This window comes from Hemiscyllium ocellatum, chromosome 11 (assembly GCF_020745735.1).
Source record: "Hemiscyllium ocellatum isolate sHemOce1 chromosome 11, sHemOce1.pat.X.cur, whole genome shotgun sequence".
Lineage (NCBI taxonomy): Eukaryota > Metazoa > Chordata > Chondrichthyes > Orectolobiformes > Hemiscylliidae > Hemiscyllium > Hemiscyllium ocellatum.
Window position 1 is genome coordinate 66531398 of NC_083411.1, and position 23756 is coordinate 66555153.

At 40.4% G+C, this 23756-nt stretch overlaps 1 protein-coding gene across 1 annotated transcript in view; it reads left to right on the top strand.

The window, feature by feature from the left end:
- The window catches only part of LOC132820048 (uncharacterized), a 172105-nt gene extending 163811 nt beyond the window's left edge, over nt 1-8294 (top strand). Inside the window, exons 26-32 of the mRNA XM_060831967.1 lie at nt 147-272; nt 3355-3473; nt 3798-3897; nt 4640-4749; nt 5670-5840; nt 7475-7578; nt 8174-8294. Of these exons, the coding sequence (XP_060687950.1) occupies nt 147-272; nt 3355-3473; nt 3798-3897; nt 4640-4749; nt 5670-5840; nt 7475-7578; nt 8174-8294 (851 nt within the window). The remainder of the gene's footprint in view (nt 1-146; nt 273-3354; nt 3474-3797; nt 3898-4639; nt 4750-5669; nt 5841-7474; nt 7579-8173) is intronic.
- The last annotated feature ends 15462 nt before the right edge of the window (nt 8295-23756 follow it).

Below are 23756 nucleotides of genomic sequence, written 5' to 3' on the forward strand. Positions count from 1 at the left end.
AAGATGAATTAATAAAGGGAAAAATGTCACAATGGTCTCTCTTTTGAGAATGGTCTCCTGGTATATTGTTGGTTGAAGTAGAGGGACATTTATCCTCTCTTTACAGGACAAATAAGTTTACCATGTCACATGTATCCACCATTTAGGTTTTGGTTTGGCTTTTATTGCGTATCCGGAGATTGCTGCGCAGTTGCCGTGGGCACCTTTATGGTCCATTTTATTTTTCCTCATGCTGGTCATTTTGGCAATCGACACTATGTTTGCAAGTTTAGGTAAGAATGGCATTTTTAAATCATTCTCTTTGTGGGTTTGGATTACAAAAGAAGTTGATAAACGACTCTTGATGACTGTTCAATGTCCTTGTGTATCAATGTTCTTCTCAACATCTTAATGAAGACTGGGGCTGCTTTTAACAGCAACATTAAAATTCAGATTAAATCACTCTAACATTTAGAAAAACTCACAGAATAATTTGTTTTTTGTAAACCTGAAAATTTATTGCAAACATTTTTTGAATATATTTACCAAAACAAAAAAGTTCATAAAAATTGTAGCAAGTCACTAAGCCAGTACAGTTAACTGTTCTTCTATTCCTTTATAAAAACAGCTTTTAGCTATCCAAACTGAATTTTCTTGTGCTTTTCATGTATCTTTCTTATTTTTCCTTTTCCCATCTTTACTCAATTTCCTTTTGGACCCTACAATGGCATAGTTAGTTTTTTAACAAGATACACAGTTCTTTTCAGGAAATGTCTAATCATGCCACGCTCACCTCAGTAGGAAGTGCCAAGTATTACATTGTTTTCACTCCTGGGATGGATTGGTGTGAGGTGAATTCAGGTCAGTTGTGCCCAGATATAGATTGGAGGTGGCCGTGTGTTCTGCCCAGTGTTGAGATAGACCCTTTAAAAGATTAGCTTTTGGTCTTTAGGATATGTTCCAGTTGTTTGATTGTATTTCACTTCTTGCTTTTCCAGTTGCAACATGGCAATTCAATCTCAACTCATGCCTGAACCTGTGGTCCCAGTAGTCTATTTGAAATTAATCCCACTATGTCCCTTCATATTAGCCATGCCAAATCAAACCACCCACTCAATTCTAGTGGCCCTGCAAGCACTACATATTGAAACATCAGCAACACCCATACACCATGGACCCTCGTATACTCTTTGCTTATTCATTGCATTTCCATGCTCACACATTCACTTCACATTCTAAACAGAAACAATGAATTCCATAGAAACAATTGCATGTGTGGAACTGCATACAAATATGCATTCATATTTTTCATAAAATGTCATGCTACAATATGAGAAAAAACAATCAACCAGACTACTAACATATCAAAACTATTGAAATTTGTCTTATCTTTACCTTGTACAAATAGCCATTGGCAACAGAGATCACAAGTAAAAATATTTGTTATAACATCATATAATGGACAGACACCTTCCCAAATGTATCAACAATTTAGATTAGTCCTTATGTGGGAGTGCAGATTCTCAGTGAAGCATGCAAAGTTCCCCACTCCACCATTTTCTAAAGGAACATTTGCTTCGGAGTGGCACATCCTCAAAGACTTTTCTGTCCTTTTCTGTCTCTTCTTGCTTTTCCAGATGTATCAGACTTTTATACTGCACCCTCACTGCCTGTGGGATGATTACCTTCTGCAAAGTATAATCCAGAAACCTCTCATCCTGCCTGACCATCCACAGTGACTCCAGTTTTCACACAGACCCAGGAATCCTAGGCTTGAAACGGAGCAGCAGGAGACACACTACATTCTACACCCCAAGACAAAATATAGTGTCCTAAAGATCCTACACGGGGCAGGAATAGCATGTAACAGATCTCAGATGTCCATCCATGATAAGAAACCTCCTCACTGCTCTCTCTCAGGATTTCTCCCAGTCATATTCAGTCTCATTCCCACATTGCTCTCTCTCTGTTCTCTCTTTAATCCTCTCTCAGCTGTCCTCACTGCACTACTCTTATACAGGAGCACAGTAATAATATCCTTGTCTAATATAAGTCTACCAATCTCAGTTTTGAAATTTTCTAATAAAATTCATTTTTTTTCCCAGTATAATTCTGGTGAACTTTCTCTAGACTTCAAGTTTAATATAATCCTTCCAGAGGAGCAGTTTTCAGAATTGAACCCAAACCTCCAACTGTAATCTAACTGTAGCACAACATCTACTGCTTTCTATTTCAACCCATTGAGATAAAAAATAAGATTTGATTAAACTTTGAGATTACTTTTTGTATCTGATCATTATGTTTTCGAGCTTTGTGTCTGCACCCTTGAATCTTGCTTCTTGTCCACTCTTCTTACTTTACTTGCCATTTAAAGATTATTGGAATAAATACATCTTCAGTCCAAGGGGGATGATTGAAATTTGACATATTGAGCTCAACCTACCTCTTTATCCCACTCACTTATTCTAATAATGTCTCTCTTCAACTTGCTGCACAACTTACTGTGCTAACTAACAATGTTAAAAATCACACAACACCAGGTTATTTGGAAGGTTTATTTGGAAGTACTGTACTAGCTTTCGGAGCATTGCTCCTTCATCAGTAGTGTGGACAGGATCATGCTCCACAGCTACCTAATGAAGGAACAGTGCACTGAAAGTTAATACTTGCAAATAAATCTCTTCTACTAATAATCTGGTGTGTGATTTTTAACTTTGTCCACCTAGCCCAACACTGAGATCTTCACATCATAACTTAATGTTGTCAGCAAGCTTTAATACATTGCTTTGCATTTCTTCATTTAAGTAATTGGTGAAAAATTCATAACCCAGTGTAGATATTTGTTGAAACCATATAGTCACATCAAACCAGCCGCAGTAATTATGTATTATTCTTGCTAATCAAGTTTTGATGTTTGTCATCAAAATATAGCATATATTTACATTTCTCTAGGTGGAATCTTGACCATATCCAATTAAATGACTCTGGAAGTCCATCTATACTCTCTAGTCTATCATGTTAATTCTTGGAAAACATTCAAATCAATTTTGTTAGACATAATTTGCCCATTATAAATTTATGTTCGCTTCCCCAGTCAGGTCATATTTGTCCATGTTTCAATTGTTTCTCATTGAATTCAGATCCTACGTAGTAAAATCTCTGTTCTTGTAGCAAACATGTTTAAACACAAATGGTCAATATTCAGGTTTGAATACTCTCCAATAATTGATAGAGCAGACTCATGGTAAAATGGAATGTGACTCCATCTGCCCCTGTGATTTTCTGAGCTATGGTATCTCCAGGTTGGTTTTCTGTGAAAACTGTGTAAGTTATTAATTAATTACTGATCGCATATAACCATTTTCATTTTCGCAGAAAAAGTCATAACAGTTCTGCTGGACAGGTTTCCAAAATATCTACGATCAAAGCGCTTTTGTCTGACAATTGGCATTTGTGTGTTGTCTTATTTGTTTGGTCTTGTGAGTGTAACACAGGTAAGTTGCTCTTATAATTTGTTCTGAGTTTTTATATATTGCTAGATATAACTAGGAAGTCAAAAGCTTCAAAATATTTAGACATAAAGAAAGACTGTGATTTGGGAGCAGTTATTTTACCATTTGTGTGATAAAGTGCAATGATGTTGTGGGACTGAGTGACTCTGTTCCATCTCCTGTTACTAAATACAGAGCCTGAGATCCTAGCCAAGTTCAGATTGTACCTGAATAGAAGCACTCCACTTTTATGTCACAGGAATCACCTATTTTGTGCAGGAGACTGCTGTGGTTTTCTGAAGAGCTCATGTCTTATTGTAATTTCAGGCTGGAATTTACTGGATACATTTAATTGATTATTTCTGTGCTGGATGGGTCCCTATTATAGTAACACTGCTGGAACTCATGGGTGTAAGCTGGCTGTATGGTAAGTTGGGAAAGAACTAAAATAATACAAAATAATTCAGATAAAATTGCCAACACACAGGTCTTCGTGATACTTCAGAAATTGCAAGACAAATGAATTGAATGATATGATTTAAATAGTTCTTCACATGGGAAAACAATGGAATTAAAAGTGCATCCTCTTCAATTATCAAAAATCTGTCCTTTAGTAGTTCCAGAGCTTCCTGCAGCTACCACACTTCAATACTTCATATTGCTATGTTACAGCTGGTTGTTGTTCAGGTCAGTTTTGTATGTGCCTAATAGGGAAACTGTTCAAAAATGTTCACCCCAAGTTAAACTATTGTTTACTATAGAACTCATTCAGTAGCTCCCAGTCATCAAAGTAGGTGGGAGATCAGAACAGCTTTTGTATTTGTGATGTTTCCTGGGATCTACTGAAATCTATTTTCCTTTCTTCATCTCTGCACAGGACTCCCTTTGAGGCTCACCCGTTCTGATAACAGGGTCTGTCCATCTCAGCATAGATCAGAAACACGAGCCTTTCTTAGAGAGACCTCTTCAGGATGTATACAAACATTTTATTTGGGCTGGTGACAGAGAACAAGTTACTCCCCTAGTTTGAAATCCTGCGTAATCCCTTCTCTGGTTTAACCTGTTCATCAGTGCCACCCTGTACAAGATGAACTTCAACAGTAAACAAGCTGCCCTAAAGACAGGACAGAATGAGTGATGGTGTCTCTCTGCTTCCTTGTTGTTCACAGGGACAAACCGATTCATCAAGGACATTGAGATGATGATTGGGGAAAGGACTTGGCTTTTCTGGCTGTGGTGGAGAGTTTGTTGGTTTTTTATCACTCCGTGTTTGATGGTGGTAAGGAGATGTTACATGATTTCTAAATAAATTGATTAATTGATTGAAATATCAAATAAATGTCAATTAGAAACTTAAGCATTGGCAGAGCTTTGGAACTAGGATTGATTGAAATTTGAAGACAACAAGACTTCCTAGATTTCCATATCTTAGTAACATATCTGTACTGTGGCTCTCCACCTCAGTAGTAGTGTGAGGAGTTAGGAGGAATAGTTAGTTTTCTCCAGAGTCAGTCACAACTCAGAGGAAAGCAGAGAATCAGGGAGTGGAATGTGTTACTGAGTACGAATAGAGGGAAGTTACAGGAAGTAGTCAAGGAGCTTCCACAGATAGGAATGCTTACTGCCTGTGATGATGGGATAAAGACAGTTTGTTTGATGAATAGCCAAATTGTTAATCAGGGCATTGTGTAGTAAGAGGCAATTCCAAGTGGCGAGGGGGAGTTTATAAGCAAAATGTTGCATTTCTAAAGGGTGTGATATCTTGGAGATCATTGCATTTTCTACAATCTTAGACAACTTAGGATGTGTGGTATACACACGGGGCACAGCCACGTGTTAGTCATTTATAAAGCAAGGAAGAAATTCAGGAGAGTTTTCAAGGAACAAATAGAATGTGGAATGTGCCAACACAAGAAGCATTTCAGGCAAATAGCAAATATTTAAAGGGAAGCTAGACTGTTACATGAGAGAGAAAGGATGAAAGCTTGTACAGATAGAGTTAGATGGAAAGCAGTGGGAGATCGCTTGGAACTTAAACACTTTCTGGGCATCAATCTGTTGGGCTGAATGGTTCATTTTTGAGTTGTATGTTCTTATGTAATTTTATAACGTTTTATTTTCAGTATTGTTCAACAATCAAGGTGAGAGAATCAATCTCATTGTGCTTATGATTTTGTTTTGTGCAATCATTTTAAATAGGTTTTCTTGTTCTGGTCCTTGACAACTTTTGTCCCACCAACATATGGACCTGTTGAATACCCTGTCTGGGCAATAGCACTGGGCTGGTGTATGACCATCTTCTGTATTATGTGGATCCCCATTGTGGCTGCAGTGAGAGTTGTCCAAGCTGAGGGCTCCACATTGTGGCAGGTAAGGAAACATGTTCATAAATTTTAAAGAGGATTCTGAGATATTTCCTCATGTGGGGCAATCTAACAAGGGGTCATAGTTTCAGGATAAGGGGTAGACGATTTACAATAGAGATGAGGAGAAATTACGTTTATTAAAGGGTCATAGATCTGTGGAATTCAGTGCGTGGTGGATGCTGAGATATTGAGTAAATGTAAGGTGGCGATAGACAGATTTTTAATCAGCAATGTGTTAAAGTTGATGGGGAGTGGGCAGGAAAGTGGAGTTGAGACAGAGATGAGATCAGCCATGATCATATTGAATGATGGAGCAGGCTTGAGGAGCTGAATTACCCATTCCTGGTTCTTCTGTTCTTATGAATTAGTCTCCCGATTTATACTGCTCCTTTAGCAAGTTAGCAGAAAGTTTGAGAATGCTGGGTAATCTGTTATGCTTTTGTGTGCTGAGTCTATATTCATTCCATTATTTCAATATTGTCAATGTTTGCAAATTGGGCGGGATAATATTGTAATGGGCTGAAAACAAACAAGGTGTGACCAACCCACGTTGTTCCTTTCATTCAGGTAACACAAGACCTTCATACTGCCTGCAAATTTAAATGAGTTATTTATTTCTAGGGTTGGAGGAATGCATCAGTTAGCTCAATTGATTAGACAACCAGAACATGGCACAGAATAAAGCCAATAGCACAGGTTCAATCAAATCTGTACCCATTCTGATTGTTCATGGAGATTCTGCCTTCTCACCTAATGCCATGTTTGTGGTGTAGCTGTATGGCTGCACATCTCACCAAGGCGAGCACCAGTAGCAGAATAGTTGCCTCCTTTTTCTGTTTCTGAGTTTAGCCCAGCATTGAGGTACACGTACTTGTGGCAAAGTTCAGCCCTTAGTTCCTCCTCATATCTGGAAATGTTTCTTATGTTTTCTATTATGTGAAAGTATGCAAAATATTTGTTTAAGCTCTTTGCTGTTTCCTCATGGCCCATTGTAACACTTGTCTCTTTCTATAATGCGAAAGTGAGTACTGCAAATGTTAGAGATCAGAGTCAAGATTAGAGTGGTGGCGGAAAGGTCAGGCAGCATCCAAGGAGCAGGAAAATCAACGTTTTGGACAAAAGCCCTTCATCAGGAAGGAAATGAGATTCTTGACTCTGTCTATATTTTACCTATGTTAAATTCCAATAATTATTTCCTGTTTGTCATATCTAGAGAAATACTTCAGTCATTTTCATGTGTCTTGCTGGTTACCTCTGTGTTTTCTTTTATATTTCCTGACCAATCTTGTACTCCCAATTGTCTGACTTATCATCCTCTGAGTCCTTCGGCCTACCAGCCTTCTTAGCAACAGATCAATTTGTAGTGCTCCTTTGATCTACTATTATCTTCCATTTGTTTGAATTTAAGACCCCTGTCCTCCAGTAAAGTGCTGACAATATGAAATAGAGAAATTCAAGATAGTGGTGTCATTCCTCCATTAAAGCTCCCATCCCACAATGTTACAGTTAAATTCTTCTGATCACAAAGTCTTAGATTCAATGCAAACTGTTTTCCCAACTGGTTTGCTGAGATATTGTTTTACAAACTACATTTTAAATATTTGATTAACTTTCCCTACCCATTGTAACAATGTTCAGACGAGGCTGGAAGAGGGATGGATGAGTGGAGATGCAGAGGAATTTGTTCTGACAGTGCTGTGCAGGAGAATGCTGGGGTGGACAGAAAGTTGGGACTATCACCTGTAAGTACTTTGTGATTTACTTTTCCTGTCCTTTTCTAGGAGATTAAACCACCTGGGGGCTGGCTCCATGTTCTCAGGAGTGTCCTACTGCTGCTCACTGCTTCTGCACACTCCAACCACAACAAGGCAGCTGGCCCCTTGCACTCTCCATGGGTAGCAATCCCTCCCTTCACCTCGAGTGTTGGGAAATGAGTCAGTAAGGGGTGGGATTGAGGGTTGGGGCAGGAGTTTGAAGGCAGCCTTCTCATATCTTTGTGTCATCGTTCTTCTGCTTTCCCAAGGAAACTAGGACACAGCCATTCCAACTGCTGCTCAGGTCCCTTTAAATACAGAGCGTTTCATGAGCAGTCAGGAGCTGTCACTAAGACTGCGGGACTGGTCAGGAATCCTGGAGCAGGGATGAATTAAGCCATCATGACAAAGCCCAGCACTGAAACAATGGGGCCACTTGGGCTTCCAAATGTGATTTCCTCATTACATTAAAATCAGGATTAATTCATTACAAGCAGGATTTTGTTTCCAATTGCCCCAGTTAGAGGTTACGTACCTGGTTAAAATTTAGTAGAAATGTAACATTTTGCTTTTTGCTTCACAGAAGATATCTGCAGCTTGTGCATCAGCCCCAGATTGGGGTCCGTACTTGGAACAACACAGAGGGGAAAGATACAGGAAAAGGCCTGATTCAAGAGACGCTTCTTATGGGGTACAGCTTCTAGCAACACCCAAAATGTGAAATTTTAAAGTAAAAATTTATTTTCAGTGTGTAAACAATTGTCCTAAAATCAACCACTATTCTAATGTACTTCCCATTGTTGTTTCAGTGGGAGTCCCAAATACGGTTTCACTTTTTTAGTCTGTCTGCTCTACATTTTTAGTTTTCTGGTTAAATCTGTTTGGATCCTGTCCAGCTGACTGCTTTTGCCTCTCAATTTTTTCATTTGGCTCTGGTTCAACCTCGGGTTCTCAATCTATTCCTGTGGTATGGCACTATACCCAAAAGCACCTACTCCCTGCACCACTAAGGCTCAGGAGTGGCAGTGCATACTATATACAAGATACACTGTAGAATTCACCAAGGATTCTCAGACAGCACCTTCCAAACTCTCAACCATTACCAAGGACAAGGGCAGCAGACATGTGGGAACACCACCATCTTCAAATTCTCCACTCACCATCCTGACTTGGAAATATATTGCCATTCCTTCCGTGTCACTGGTTCAAAATCTTGGAATTCCCTCCCTGAGGGCATTGTGGGTCAAAACGCAGTAGGTGGACTTCAGCGGATCAACAAGGCAGCTCATCACCACCTTCTCAAAGGCATCTAGGAACAGGCAATACATGCTGGCCAGCCAGTGACACCCATCAACACAAATGAACATTTTAAAAAACCTGTGTATTAAACTGACAATTTGTTTTCTGTTCACTGTGATCTAAATTTCTTGTGGACCTCACTGTTTCAGACTCCAATTTTGTGTGGACATCAATTCTTTTCAAGTTAACTGCTGATTCTCTCTCTTGCTATAGTGAATCATGTTTGAATTCAATTCAAAATCACACAACACCAGGTTCTCGTCCAACGGGTTTAATTTGAAGCACTTGCTTTCGGAGTGCCGCTCCTTTATCAGGTGGTTGTGGAGTACACAATTGTAAGACAGAATTATCAGCAAAAGTTTACAGTGTAATGTAACTGAAATTATACATTGAAAACTACCTTGCTTGTTTGTTCAGTCTCTCATCTGTTAGAATGACCATGATAGTTTCACTTCTTTCATATGTAAGTCACAAAACGTTTTTTAGAAGTTACATTCTCAGTTAATTGTAACAATTGGTGTCAGCCAGATAAGATGTTACGATGTTGAAGGTGTTAGCCCCCTGTGTTCCCTGTCTGTGCCATAATGTTTAGACTGATTCTAATCTAAAAAGTGAGTTAACAGTCTTACATGGATTCATGCAGTTTTTGAGCAAAGTGCAATGTAACTCTACAAGTACAAATGCACCCCACAAACGTGTAAGTGTATATATGCATGTGGGTTTTTGTCTGTGTGTGTGTGTGTTTCTATCTGTCTGTCTGGGGTGGGGGGTTGTGAATGTGAAAGAGACCAAGATCTCTGTCTCAGGCTTGCTGCTATGCTCCAGCGAGACTACGTACAAGCTGGAAGACCAGCATCTTGCTTTCTGCTTGGGAAACTCAAACTTCAGGATCAATATCGAGTTCAATGATTTTAGGGCCACGGCACCTTTTCAGGTAAAGTTACCCCCATCGTCCTACCAGGCCATAAGACTACTCTGTTGTTAGAGAGAGACACTGGTGGTGGTTAAAGCTGAAGGTCATCAAACCTAAGGCAAGGCGAAAGGTTGAGAAGGAGAATCCAATATAGTAACAATTGAATGCATGCTGCTGACATCACTTTGCATTGCAAATCAGCCATCCAGCCAACTGAGCTAACAATGTCCTTTATCTACTCTAGGCCAGGTCATGACATGGCTGCTTTCAGCCAGGTCGACCCATTTTCTCTTTCTCATGGGCCCCATCATTAGCATGTTTTCCCCTCCCTGCCATACTATCAATCCTTCCTTTATCTAACTTACTTTCTGTCCCTCTGGACTTGGTCAGCTTACTCCCCTGTCATCAGCATTTATACAGTTTGTTCCTCGGTACTATCAGTTCTGAAGAAGGGTCACTGGATTTGAAACATTAATTCCGCTTTCTCTCCGCACATGGTGCCAGATCTGCTGCGTTTATCCAACAATTTTTTAAATCAGCCATCACCTCTCTTTTCCCCAGGCTGCCACCAATGATCCTATGAGGAAAGTGATGAGAATGTGGTGCGAGGTAACTGGACTTCAAAGACTGACTCCTTGATGTCAGTGATCGGTTCAGCAGTCGGTTTGGGCAATGTCTGGAGATTCCCATATCTGGCTTACAGAAAAGGAGGAGGTATTGTCATGAAATCCAAAATACAGGGAAGAGAAAAACACACCGAGGACAACTAATTGGCGTAAAAAGATTGCATTAAATGAACCAGAGAGCAATCTAACCTGCTCACCAATAGTTATGCTATCCACCCTTACTTCACACTAGCACTGTGTGTAATAATTACACAAATGTGTAATCACTGATAGGCACTACAAGAATAACAAACCTTTGTGACAAGATGGAAGCTGATGCTGACTTCAAGATGTCCAATTAGTGACTGACTGACAGATTATTTCAGTGTTTCAGGTGGTGTCAGTTGTGATTTCATTTGGAGACTGTGGAGAGCACAATTTGGAGATGCCGGTGTTGGACTGGGGTGTACAAAGTTAAAAATCTCACAACACCAGATTCTATAAATTCTGTGTCTTACAATTGTTTCCTCCACAACCACCTAATGAAGGAGCGATACTCTGAAAGCTAGTGCCTCCAATTAAACCTGTTGGACTATAACCTGGTGCTGTGTGATTTTTAACTGTGGAGAGCACAGAGGAGAACAGAGCACAGTATCTCAGAAAAGGCTTCAAGTTCAAACGTTTTGTTTAGGGATGACAGATCAGCAACACCAACTGTCAGTGATTCTTGCGATATTTTGGGTTACTAACTTGAACAAAATCAATGTTTGGAACCACCTCATTATGCATCAGTTAGCACTCACTAGCACCCAGATGAACTACTTGTTGTGATTTATTGTTGCTTATGTTGTAATGCTGCTAATGTTGCTTCACACTGGCACACCTTTTTCATGCGTGTATTGTGTATTACAGGTAATATTCTGCTGCACTGATCCTGAAGTCTCTGTGTAATGATCCACCTTTATAAGACATATTGTGTTCAAACTCTGTCAGGACTCCTTACACTTGAGCTGAAAAATGTGTTGCTGGAATTCCTGAAGAAGGGCTTATGCCTGAAATGTCAATTCTCCTCTCCTTAGATGCTGCCTGACCTGCGCTTTTCCAGCAACACAGATTTCAGCTCTGATCTCCAGCATCTGCAGTCCCTACTTTCTCCTCCTGACACGTGACACAGCTAGACTCACTGCCTTCTTGAACTTTGCAGTATATTTTCTTCCCCACCTACCTCCCCCAATCCCACACACTCACTTGCCTGCTGTCCTACCCACTCACCTTATTGTTTTTTCTCTGTAGCTTTTCAATGAGGCTTTGGGACATTTAAACCCTTCACTTACTAGAATATGGCAGCTAGTGCTGTAAAAAATAACTTGGGGAATAACTTGGTTCCTCCCAATGGTTCTGTATTCAGGATTCAGATGGATTGAAGATACACTGCATATTTCTCCGTTGTGGACCTTTGTACGACAGCACGTAGATAGAGGATAAAAATGTAATTGTGACAATAAATAACTGTCATTAATTCTATTGTTGTCTCAGAGACTCTGCCACATCTGTTGAATATTTCTTATATTTTCTATTTTTTAGTTCAGATTTCCAGCATCCGTTGAATTTTCCTTTTTTTACTTTGCAGTATCTATCTCATTCTATTAAAATCAGTCCTTCCTCAGTTGAGAATTTTTGTAGCTGTTTCATGTTTGTCCTTATCATAGAGTCATCGTTGAACTTGTGTATAATGATCATTACGAAATGACTATTCACACTCACTTGGCAGCTAACTAAATCTGACTCATTGTTCGTTTCGAAATCTGAATTCTTTGTAGCAGAAATTGCTGGAGAAACTCAACCAGTCTGATACTTCCCTCTTTGTATGGGAAATTCCCCAATAACCTTTGTTTTCACATCCTGTAAGTCCATTTGTTTACGTACATTGACATGGCACATGAACATGACTTGAGCTTTTGCAAACATACTCCTAGCCACATTTATCATCAAGTCTGCCTCCTGAAGTCGATTAAACTCCGATAAATGCTCCAAATGTACTTTCCATGCATGACTAAAAATCACCAGAACATTGATGGGTAATCAATTGGATAATCCCAAAATTACTTTATTAATCTTTCAGTTAGTCTTTGAAATGTGGCTGGCTCCATTTTCATACTAAATGACATACTTTAAACTGGTACAGTCCATTCATGAATGCCGAGATTCCTTCACTATTTCAGATTAGAAATGTAAATTGCTTGTCAATACGGTTTTCCAAACATGGAATAAGAAATTAATCAGATTTTGTAACTGCATTGCCTTTGTGATAGTCTACACATAATTGTTGGTTACTATCTAGTTTTGGGACCATCACTCTTGGTGAGCTCCATTCACTACAACTCACTTCAATTATGTTGTATTTGAGCATGCATTCAATCTCTTTTTGCACTTGTGCAAACCTTAGAGGTTTCGGTCCGTAAGGGTGTTGCTTTATTGGAAGAGCATTTCCAATATCTACATCATGCATAATCAGGTTAGTACTTCCAGCTTATTCCTACATATCTTGCTATGTGATTATAATAACTCTTTCATTTCAGTTTTCCTCTGGAAGGCAACTCATTAATTTATTCCAATTTTTGAGATCTTCCTTGTTGCCCAGAATAATTTGAGAAATATCCAATTCAGAGTCCTCTGAACTTGGTTCTTCACTCTGTGTTGTAGCCAGTAATGCATTCTCCTTTTGCTTTTCTTGTCTATCAAAATATCTTTTGAGCATATTCTCATGATACATGGTGTGAGATTTCTTCCGATCTAGTGTTCTTTTTAAATAATTCACCTGACTCGATTTACTTTTGATTTGATAAGGCTATTAAATATTGCCTTTAAATGTTCACCTACCACTGGGTTTCACACCAACGTTTTATCTCTGCTGGCAAAATTGCGACTTTTTGATTTTTTGTCTGCTTTCTGTTTCATCACATGCTGTGCTACTTAAAATCCTGTCTCACCAACTCATTCACTCCATTTAATCTTCCCATGAAATTTGACACATAGTCCACATACATGGTTCTGAACTCTGACTCCCCAATTTCTCCTGAACTAATTTCACTTCATGCCAAAAATCTAACTCAAATGACCAGAATTTGGTAGTTTCATTTGGTGCATCCCTATTTGCAAATAGAATTCCTTTATCCCAATCCTCTGGATAGTCTTGACTCTCAGCCCTCAACATGGTGTCTAAAGTTTGAGGCCTCTGTTCTCATGTTCTCTGTCATTCTGGGTGGTATGCAGTGGATTTGAATTGTTTTGCTCTAACGTTATTCATAACTCCCTTGAATAATTTTGATGTAAAATTTGACCCTTGATCCAATTGTATTTCTGTGGGTAGTCTGTGTCTAGTTAAAAAAAGAGTAACCCTTTCACAATTCTGTTAACCGTGATACTGCATAATAGAATGGCTTTTGGAAATCTAGTATGCACATCTATTATGATCAACAAATACTGATTTCCATATTTCATTTAGGCAGGGACCCTAAGCAATCAATTAAAACTCTTATAAAAGGTTTCACAAATGGAGGAATGGGTAATAAGGGTGTTGGTTTAATCACTACCTGAGGTTTTGCGATTACCTGACATATGTATGGCAAAAGTCAACTACATTCAAATACAGTCCAGGCCAATAAGAATGTTTTTGTATTTTGGCTTGAGTTTTCCTCACTGCCAAATGCTCCCCTCCTGATAATTTATGTGCTACCTGCAACATCTCCTTTCTATAACCCTCCAGTAATAGAACTTGATGAGCTTCTGCCCATTTGTCATCTGCCTGAATTTTCTATCATCTTATTTCCTCATCAAAACTTCATTTTTATGATAGTAATTTTCTGGGATAAACTCATTCTTCTTCTGTAAATACTTTTTGACAACTGTTTTAGTTTTTAATCCTTCTGTCATGATTCAGCTAATTTGTCTGAACTTAAAATATCCACTTTGACCTCCACCTGTTCTTGTTTTTTTTCTCAACCATTTGATGAAATATAATTTCTGATGTTTAAACATCCACTTCCTTATCTTTACTCTTTGATTCCTCCTCCTGTTTCCACTTGCAGCTTTGTGACCTTGACATCATAGTTAGGAGAAATCCCAGGTTATACTTCATGTAACACCTTAGTTGCCTGATTTTCCACTGGTTTTTCAACCACAGTAGGCATCACATCCACCTGTGATCCAGCTAGATGATTACCAGGGATAAACTGTATCTCTGGAACTGAGAATTTCTTTATTGCTCCCATCATCACTTCACCACTTTTCACTGGATTCTCCACCTTCACTTTATATAATCATAGAATCCCTACAGTGTGGAAACAGGCCATTTGGCCCAAAAAGTCCACATCAACCCTCGAAAGAGTAATCCACCCAGACCCATTCCTTACCCTATTATTCTACATGACCTCTAACTCGTGCACCTAATGTACACATCCCTGAACACTGTGGGCGATTTAGCATTGCCAATTCAACTAACCTGCACATCTCTGGACAGTGGAAGGAAACCGGTGCACGCGGAGAATGGAACACTGTCTTCTTACCATGAATTCCACACATTACTACCATTTCTGGCAGTATTCCTTCTGAAGTACATATCTCCTCAACTCTCACCATCAAAGATTGACTTGCTCCTATATCTCTTAAAATCTGAATTTCTTTTCCTGCTCCTGTTGGCATACGTGAGTTAAACCTTATCATGCAAATAAATTCTTTAAAGAGATCTGGCACTTCCTTCTCAATCAACTCCTGATCAGGTTGTATATTATTTGCATGTTATTAGCTTCCACTGTGCTTTCCAGTACCACTTCAACAAAACTCACTTGTTTATCTTGTATTTCCACGTCTGTCTTCTCAGTGCTTTTTCTAAGCAAGCAACACTGTGACTTCATGTGACCTACTTTATTCCAGTGAAAACTCCTGAGTTTTTTTACTTCTCTTTCCCCCTCATGGATTTTCTTTTTACCTTCTGGTAAACTATCTTTACTTTCTTCAATGTTATCTGCTTTTCCTTTACCACCTGAGGATTTCTTTTTTTTCCCCCTAATTTATATCCCTCACATTGAAATTGATATTGGAAGCCAAACTTTGATTTACGAACTTCCTCATAATCATCTGCCATTTCTGCTGCTAATCTGCCAGCCTTAACTCTCTGCTTTTCAACATGAGTTCTCACTACTTCAGGAAGTGAATTTTTGAACTCCTCCAAAATAATTATCTCTTGAAGTGCGTCATATGTTTTCAGTGCCCTTATCTACTTATCAAACTCTGAACGTTTGGCCAAGTTTCTTCCCTAAAACGTTGTCTTTATGCTTCTAGTACTAGCTCGTATGCATTTAAGATGGCTTTTTTCATCTCATCGTACTCCCCAGGTGCCTTCTCTGATAGGTACAGTCAGTGAGGTATTTGTATCACTATCAACTTTGTTTAGATCAGCAATACACACATGGTCACCAGCCATTTCAAATGTTGAAACACTTTCTCGTATGAAATGTAAATGGCTTCTACATCCTTATCATCAAATTTAGACATCACTTGGACATATTTAAACAGATCCCCACTGGGCCTTTGGCCACAATGGGATTGCTCTCCATCACTGTCCTCTTCATAACAACTACCTTTCAATTCTACCTCCACCATGTTGAGTTGACTTTGAGTTTTCAGTTCCAACCTCTGAAGTTCAAAAGCTCTCTCTTTCTCCCTTTCTTCTCTCTGTTTGTCCCTTTCATTGCTCGGGCCTTCCTTTCCTTTTCTTTTTGTTTTTCTTTTAATAATATTTCAAAAGTGTTTCATTTCCTTTTCTCTATCTTTTTGTTTTGCCTCTAACTCGAGCTTCTTAATTTTCAATTGAGTTTCGCCATTTCAATGGCATTCCTGGCAATTGTAAGTACTGTGCGATTGCTACACTTTTTTCCCTTTCCTCACAGTCACAGGCAACCCAAGTTCTAGGTTGTTTGCCCATTGCCTTGATCACTTTCTGTAAAGCTCCCAATGTGACTTCTTCCACCCCCAGGATATTCTTAGTAACTGAAAGCGCCATTACTACACAAAGCACCCCGTATTTAAATCAACCAAATGCAACACCTGAAATTTAAACACCAACTTTCAACATTGCTTTCAAATTCAGTTATCCTGAATCCAATTATGCTGAATCCAAGTAGAGATTTTGATCCTGACAGGAACCTTCGATTTGTTATGAGTCAGACCAAAACCCCTCAAAATATTAAGAAAATAGCCTAGACCTTGACATTTTGTTACTTTAAAGCCAAGTGTTGCATTCTGGATGCAATTTAATGGGTCAAACTACCAATCTTGAAGCAAAGCACACTTTATTCATACACTATCATTAAAATACAACAAAAGAAACAAGTAATTGGAATAAATTAGCTCTATTGGAAAATTTAACAGAATAGTAGATTAATTAACTACTAAACAGTAACTGTGCCAATATAGTAATGTCCCATAAACATACCGTTGGCAAAGGCAAATTCAATCAAATAGATTGTCTCATGCAATTCCTGAAGAAGGGCTTATGCCCGAAACATAGATTCTCCTGCTTCTTGGATGCCTACCGACCTGCTGCACTTTTCCAGCAACACATTTTTCAGCTCTGATCTCCAGCATCTGCAGTCCTCACTTTCTCCACATGCAATTCTAGCAGCAGGAAGAGAGCCCCCAGCTTTTAGCTGTAACGGAGAGAAGAGAAACAGCTTCAGGACCCCAACAACTGCTATTAATAAAGTAAAACTAAAAGTCCTGGTTCTGTGGGAGCTTGCACCAGCCATTTGGCTACTTCTGGATAAGAGCAAATTACTGCGGATGCTGGAATCTGAAACCAAGAGAGAAAATGCTGGAAAATCTCAGCAGGTCTGGCGGCATCTGTAAGGAGAGAAAAGAGCTGACGTGACGTTTTGAGTCTAAATGACTCTTTGTCAAAACTAAAAAAAGGTGAGAAATAGGGAGGTATTTATACGAAGCTGAGAGGTGAGTCTTGGCTCCAGAAGCAAAGGTAGCAATAAGGAGATGATAATGACAGCTCATAGAAAGACTATAGGGAGATTCGGAGCTGTGAATGACCAAGGCTGAAGCCAGTGCTGTGTGACAAAATATGGGGTGGAGGGGTGAAGCAGAGGCAAAATGGAAAAACGGGAGAAGGTTAGCAAAGGGGCAAGAGGAGAGAAAAAGGTGATGAGAGAGTGGGGAGCGAGAGAAAGAGACAATCAAGAAATAAGAGGTACAGAACTGTGAAAAAAATTTTAAAAAGATAAATAAAATAAATGAAATAAAATTGTCTGAAGTTGTTGAATTTAATGTTGAGAACAGCAGGCAGTAACATGCCTCCAGTTTGTGTTGAGCTTCACTGGGACATTACAGCAGGCCAAGGACAGATGTGTGGGCACGGGAGCAGGATTGTGTGTAGAAGTGGCAAGCCACAGAAAGGTCCAGGACCTGATTGCGTACAGACCAAAGGTGCTCAGCAAAGTGATCACCCAGCTGGCGTTTTGTCTCTCCGATATAGAGGATACCATATTGGGAGCAACGAATGCAATAGACCAAATTGAAAGAGGTACAAGTGAAATGCTGCTTAATCTGAAATGAGTGTCTGGGGCCTTGGATGGTGAGCATGGAAGAGGTAAAGGGGCAGGTGTTGCACCATCTGTGATTGCATGGGAAGGTGCCGTGTGTGATGGGAGAGGTGTTAGGTGTGATGGAGGAATGGACTAGGTTGTCCCAGAGGGAAGGATCTCTGTGGAATGCAGACAAGGGGAGGGAACGGAAGGTGTGTTTAGTGGTGGCGTCATGTCGGAGTTGGCGAAAATGGTGGAGGATTGTTCTTTACATGTGAAGGCTGGTGGGGTGAAAGGTGAGAACAAGAGGGACCCTATCCTTGTTCTGGGAGGGGAGGGAGGGGTTGAGGTTCATGGCGTGGGAGATGGACAGCATGCTGTTGAGAGCCCTGTCAACAACTGCAGGTGGGAAGCCACGGTTGGAGAAGGAGCACATATTAAAAGCACCCCTTTGGAAAGTGGCCTCATTGGAACAAATGTGGCAGAGGCGAAGGAGCTGAGAGAAAGAGATAGAGTCCTTTCAGGATGTAGGGTGAGAAGAGCTGACGTCCAGATAGCTGTGGGAGTCAGTGGGCTTGTAATAGATATTAGTGGATAGACTATTGCTGGGAATGGAGACAGAAAGGTCAAGGAAAGAAAGGTAAGTGTCAGAGATGGACCAGGTGAAAGCGATGGAGGGCTGGAAACTGGAAGCGAAGTTAATGAAATTTTCTAGGTCAGGACTAGAGCATAAAGCCGCACCGAAATAGTCATCGATGTACCGATATGGCAGTTGTGGGAGGGGAACCGGGTAGGCCTGGAACAAGAAATGTTCCATATACCCCATGAAAAGGCAGGCATAGCTAGGACCCATGCGGGTACTCATTGCTACACCTTTAATTTGGAGAAAATGGGATGAGTTGAAGGAGAAGTTGTTGAGAGAGAGAACAAGTTCAGCCAGGCGGAGGAGAGTGGTGGTGGATGGAGATTGTTCGGGCCTCTTTTCGAGAAAGAAGCAAAGAGCTTTCAAGCCATCTTGGTGTTGGATGGAGGTGTAAAGAGATTGCACATCCATGGTGAATAGAAGGTGGTTAGGGCCTGTGAATTGAAAGCTGTCAATGTGTCGCAAGGCATCAGAGGAATCCTGGATGCAGGTGGGGAGGGAGTGAACCAGACGAGTGAGGATGGAGTCACGGTAGGAGGAAATAAGCTCAGTTGAGCAGGAGCATGCTGACACAATGGGCCTGCTGAGACAGTCCCTCTTGTGGATATTGGGGAGTAGGTAGAACTGGGTATCCAGGGTTGGGAGACTATGAGGTTGGAAACTGTTAGTGGGGGGAGGCATCAGAAGGAAATGAGATCAGTCACCGTGTTGTAGATGATGGCTTGATGCTCAGTGGTGCAGTATGATTCAGGGGGAGATAGGAGGAGGAATCTGAGAATTGGCGCTCAGCCTCTGCGAGGTAGAGGTCATTATGCCAGACAACAACAGCACCCCCTTTGTCAGCAGGTTTGATGACAAGGTTGGGGTTAAGCCTCAGGGAGGTTAGAATGGGTAAAGAGGGGCAGAGAAATTAAGGCGGCCAATGTCCTGTCGATAATTGTCACTGAAAAGATCGAGGGTCGGAAATTGTCCTGACGGGGGTGTCCAAATAGAGGTGAAATGTTGGAGGGATGTGAAAGGATCTGTGGAACGGGGGGAGGACTCTTGCCCAAAGAAGTGAGCACGAAGGCGACGAGAGAAGAGCTCAGCATCATGTCGAGCCCAGAATTCATTGAGGTGGAGGCGTAAGGGTACAAAGCTGAATCCTTTGCTGAGAACAGCACGCTCAGCCTCAGAGAGGGAAGATCAGAGGGTATGGTGAACACACGGCAAGGGCTGGGGCTGGAAGAGATGGGGTTCGAGGGATTGGGACTGTTGGAAGGGGCAGGGGTGTGGATGAGAAGTTGAAACTTGCATTTCTTAACATCTGCAAGGAACAGGAAAAGTTTGGAGTTAAGTCGTCGAAGGGTGAAATGAAACTGTGGACCCAGACAGCTTTGAGAGAGAGTAAGTCGGTGCTGTTGGAGAGAGGTGTCGAGTGCTTTCATGTGGCGGCGCATGGCCCTCAGTGTGGCTTTTAGGATGTGGCAAGAACAGCAGTTGGAAAAATGTATATCGTGCAAGTAACTGTAATCCTGGAGGCTGCATGCAGGGTGGAATTTGAGTTGAAATCCAAGTGGAGTAAGTCGGAGGCGAAGACAGTCACTGAGGAAGGAAATATGGCTGTGGAAGTGAGTCTTAGTAAATGCCTTGTCTAACACAGAGAGAAAAGGGAAGCAATGAAGGTGGACGGGAGAGAGAGATAAACGAAAATCCTGTCGGAGAGAAGAGCAGTACTTCTTCAGGGTAGGCATTCCTGGAAGAGAGGTGGCAGTGGGTTAAACACTGGATAAAAGCAAATTACTGTGGATGCTGGAATCTGAAACCAAAAGAGAAAATGCTGGAAAATCTCAACAGGTCTGGCAGCATCTGTAAGGAGAGAAAAGAGCTGACGTGACATTTCGCGTCTAACTGACCCTTCGGTCTGTACGCAATCAGGTCCTGGACCTTCCTGTGGCTTGCCACTTCTACACACAATCCTGCTCCCATACCCACATGTCTGTCCTTGGCCTGCTGCAATGTTCCAGTGAAGGTCAACGCAAACTGGAGGAACAGCATCTCATCTTCCAATTAGGCACGTTACAGCCTGCCAGTCTCAACATTGAATTCAACAACTTCAGATAATTTTATTTCATTTATTTTATTTATCTTTTTTATATGTTTTTTTCACTGTTTTGTACCTCTTATTTCTTGATTGTCTCTCTTTCTGTTGCTCCCCACTCTCTCATCACCTTTTTCTCTCCTCTTCCCCCATTGCTACCCTTCTCCCCTGTTTTCCATTTTGCCTCTGCTTCACCCGTCCCCCCATCCTCCACATATTTTGTCACACAATACTGGCTTCAGCCTTGGTCATTCACAGCTCCTAATCTCCCTATACTCTCTCTATGCACTGTCATTATCATCTCTTTATTGCTACCTTTGCTTCTGGAGCCACAACTCACCTTCTCTCAGCCTCGCATACATATCTCCTTATTTCTCTCCTTTGTTTAGCTTTGACAAAGGGTCAGTTAGACGCGAAATGTCACATCAGCACTTTTCTCTCCTTACAGATGCTGCCAGACCTGCTGAGATTTTCCAGCATTTTCTCTTTTGGCATTTGGCTACTTCTGTTGTTCCAACTTTTAAAAATACTCATGGCCTCAGTAGCTGTTTACTTCCTTGGCTTTAAGGAAACTGCTGTGTACATCTGTCTCAACCTTTCTTCATAAAAGAAAACAATAAAATGCACCACTTAAAACCATAGTATTATCACAATAGGTAGCAAAATGAGCTGAGATGGGGACATAAGGGGGCTATAAAAAGAAATACCTAGGATACGTGAGTAGATAAAGATGTGACAAATGGAGTATAATGTGGAAATATGAGATTGTCCATTTTGATAGGAAGAATACAAAAGTAACATCTCATTTAAATGATGATGTAGTTCTGAGTTCTAAAATGCAGACGTACGTTGCTGTCTTACTGCATGAACCACAAAAACAGCTTATAAGCAAAACTAGCATGTATATAGCAAAGCTTATAGAATGTTATAGCTTATTATGAAGGTATTGAATACAAACGGAGGTAGGTTATAGTTCAGTTATGTAGGGCATTAGTGAGACTGCCTGTGTTCAGAGAACTTATTTAAGGAGGAAGTAAATGCATTGCAATCGATGTAGAGTAAGCTTTTCAATCTAACACCTAGAATGTGTAAGATCACTTCATAGAATCCCTACAGTGTGGAAATAGGCTGTTCGGCCTACCAAGACCACACCTGCCCTCTGAAGATTAACCTACCCAGACCCATTTCTCTACTATCCTATATTTACCCCTGACTAACGCACTTAACCTCCACATCCATGGACACTATGGGCAATTTAACATGGCCAATCTACCTAACCTGCACATCTTTGGATTGTGGGAGGAAACCAGAGCATCTGGAGGAAATGCACGCAGATACAAAGAGAATGTGCAAACTCCATACAGACAATTGCCCAAGGCTGGAATTGAACCTGGGTTCCTGTGCAGTGAGGCAGCTGTGCTAACCACTGAACCACCATGCCACCTTGAAAGCGATTGGACAGGCTAGGGTTCTATCTGCTGGACTGACATATTTAAGATCCCAATAGGTCTTCATGGAAGACATGAGAACTATGTCTCAGAAATAAGGTTTTTCCATTTAAAATAGCTATTTTTTTGCTTTCACAAAGGATTTAGAGTCTTTGGAACTCTCTTCATGAATATGTGGTGCAGATATTGACTTTGCATACTTTCTAAGGTCAAGTTCAACAGGTTCTTGTTAAGTATTGAGTGAAAAGGTTATCAGGGTTGTGCAGGAATGTGGATTGAAGTAACATGCAGATCAGGCATGATCTAGTTGAATAGTGGAGATGGGTCACTGGGCAGAATGGATGACTCCTGTACCTTTTTCACATGTTCCTATTTCACCAAGCTACAACCTCTCTATTCTGTTGGCAAAGTCTGGATCCGATCGTTATTGCTGCAGAATAAACTATACTGAATTTGACAGATTAGAGGAGATTGGTCCTGAAGAGGTTTGGAGTTCCATTAAATATTGTGAGGTCTAACAAGAAAATTTCGCTAAGTCAATTAAGTAAATGTCCAACTGAGGGGATATAATCTCAGAGTCAAAATGTTTTGAGTTGTGGGCTGGGGTGGTTTATAAGTGGGTATCGTGCAGGTCTCAGGTTAACTGAATTCTTTTGGTCAAGGTTACGAGGATTTGTTAGTAAAGCAACAATGGCCATTGAATGCTCAGGCATAAATGGTTCAAAACAACATTGATAAATGATAATATGATATAATATTCAAATTACGTCAATACAAACAATTAGTGCAATTTATTTCCTAAGCTCTGGCTTTCTAGGCTCCCAATATGATGAAAGGAGTTATAAGTTTCACAAGAGGATTATAAAGTTTGAAGTATAAAGTTCCACTTTTATACTAAACAGTACATTGTCCAGCATGTAGTCATGGTACCTCACCAACTTCATTACAGAATAAACATTTTACACAGCAGGAAAATAAAAGGTTGCTCACTTCTCCAACCTATTAGTCTTTACATGTTTCCATAATGCTAGTTTCCATGATGGCCTTGCATGTCAGGTTGTGGCAGTCTTGAAACCGGCCTGTGTCCTCGCTGCCTATATTCCTCGGGCTTGTGCCCTATCACTAGCCATCTTCACCGATGTTTCATCTATAACCTTACCCAAATTTTAAAAAAATCTAAATAATATTTTGCATCAGTACAATTATGGACATATGCACACTGTGAAGATAACATATTGGAAATGTCTCCACAGTGCAAATCTTGATTGTATTGACAATATTATTTAACGGTGACCCAGGCTGGATTGATAAAGAGAAAATTTCCAGGGACATTTATCCTCTCCTTACAGCACAGTTAGTTTTACCATATCACATGTACCCATAATTCAGGCTTTGGTTTGGCTTTCATTGTGTATCCTGAGATTGCTGCACAGTTGCTGTGGGCACCTTTATGGTCCATTTTATTTTCCCTCATGCTGTTTACATTGGCAATCTGTTTGCATCTTTAGGTAAGAATGACATTTTTAAATCATTCTCTTTGTGGGTTGGAATTACAATAGAAGATGATAAACTGCTCTTGGTGAATAATT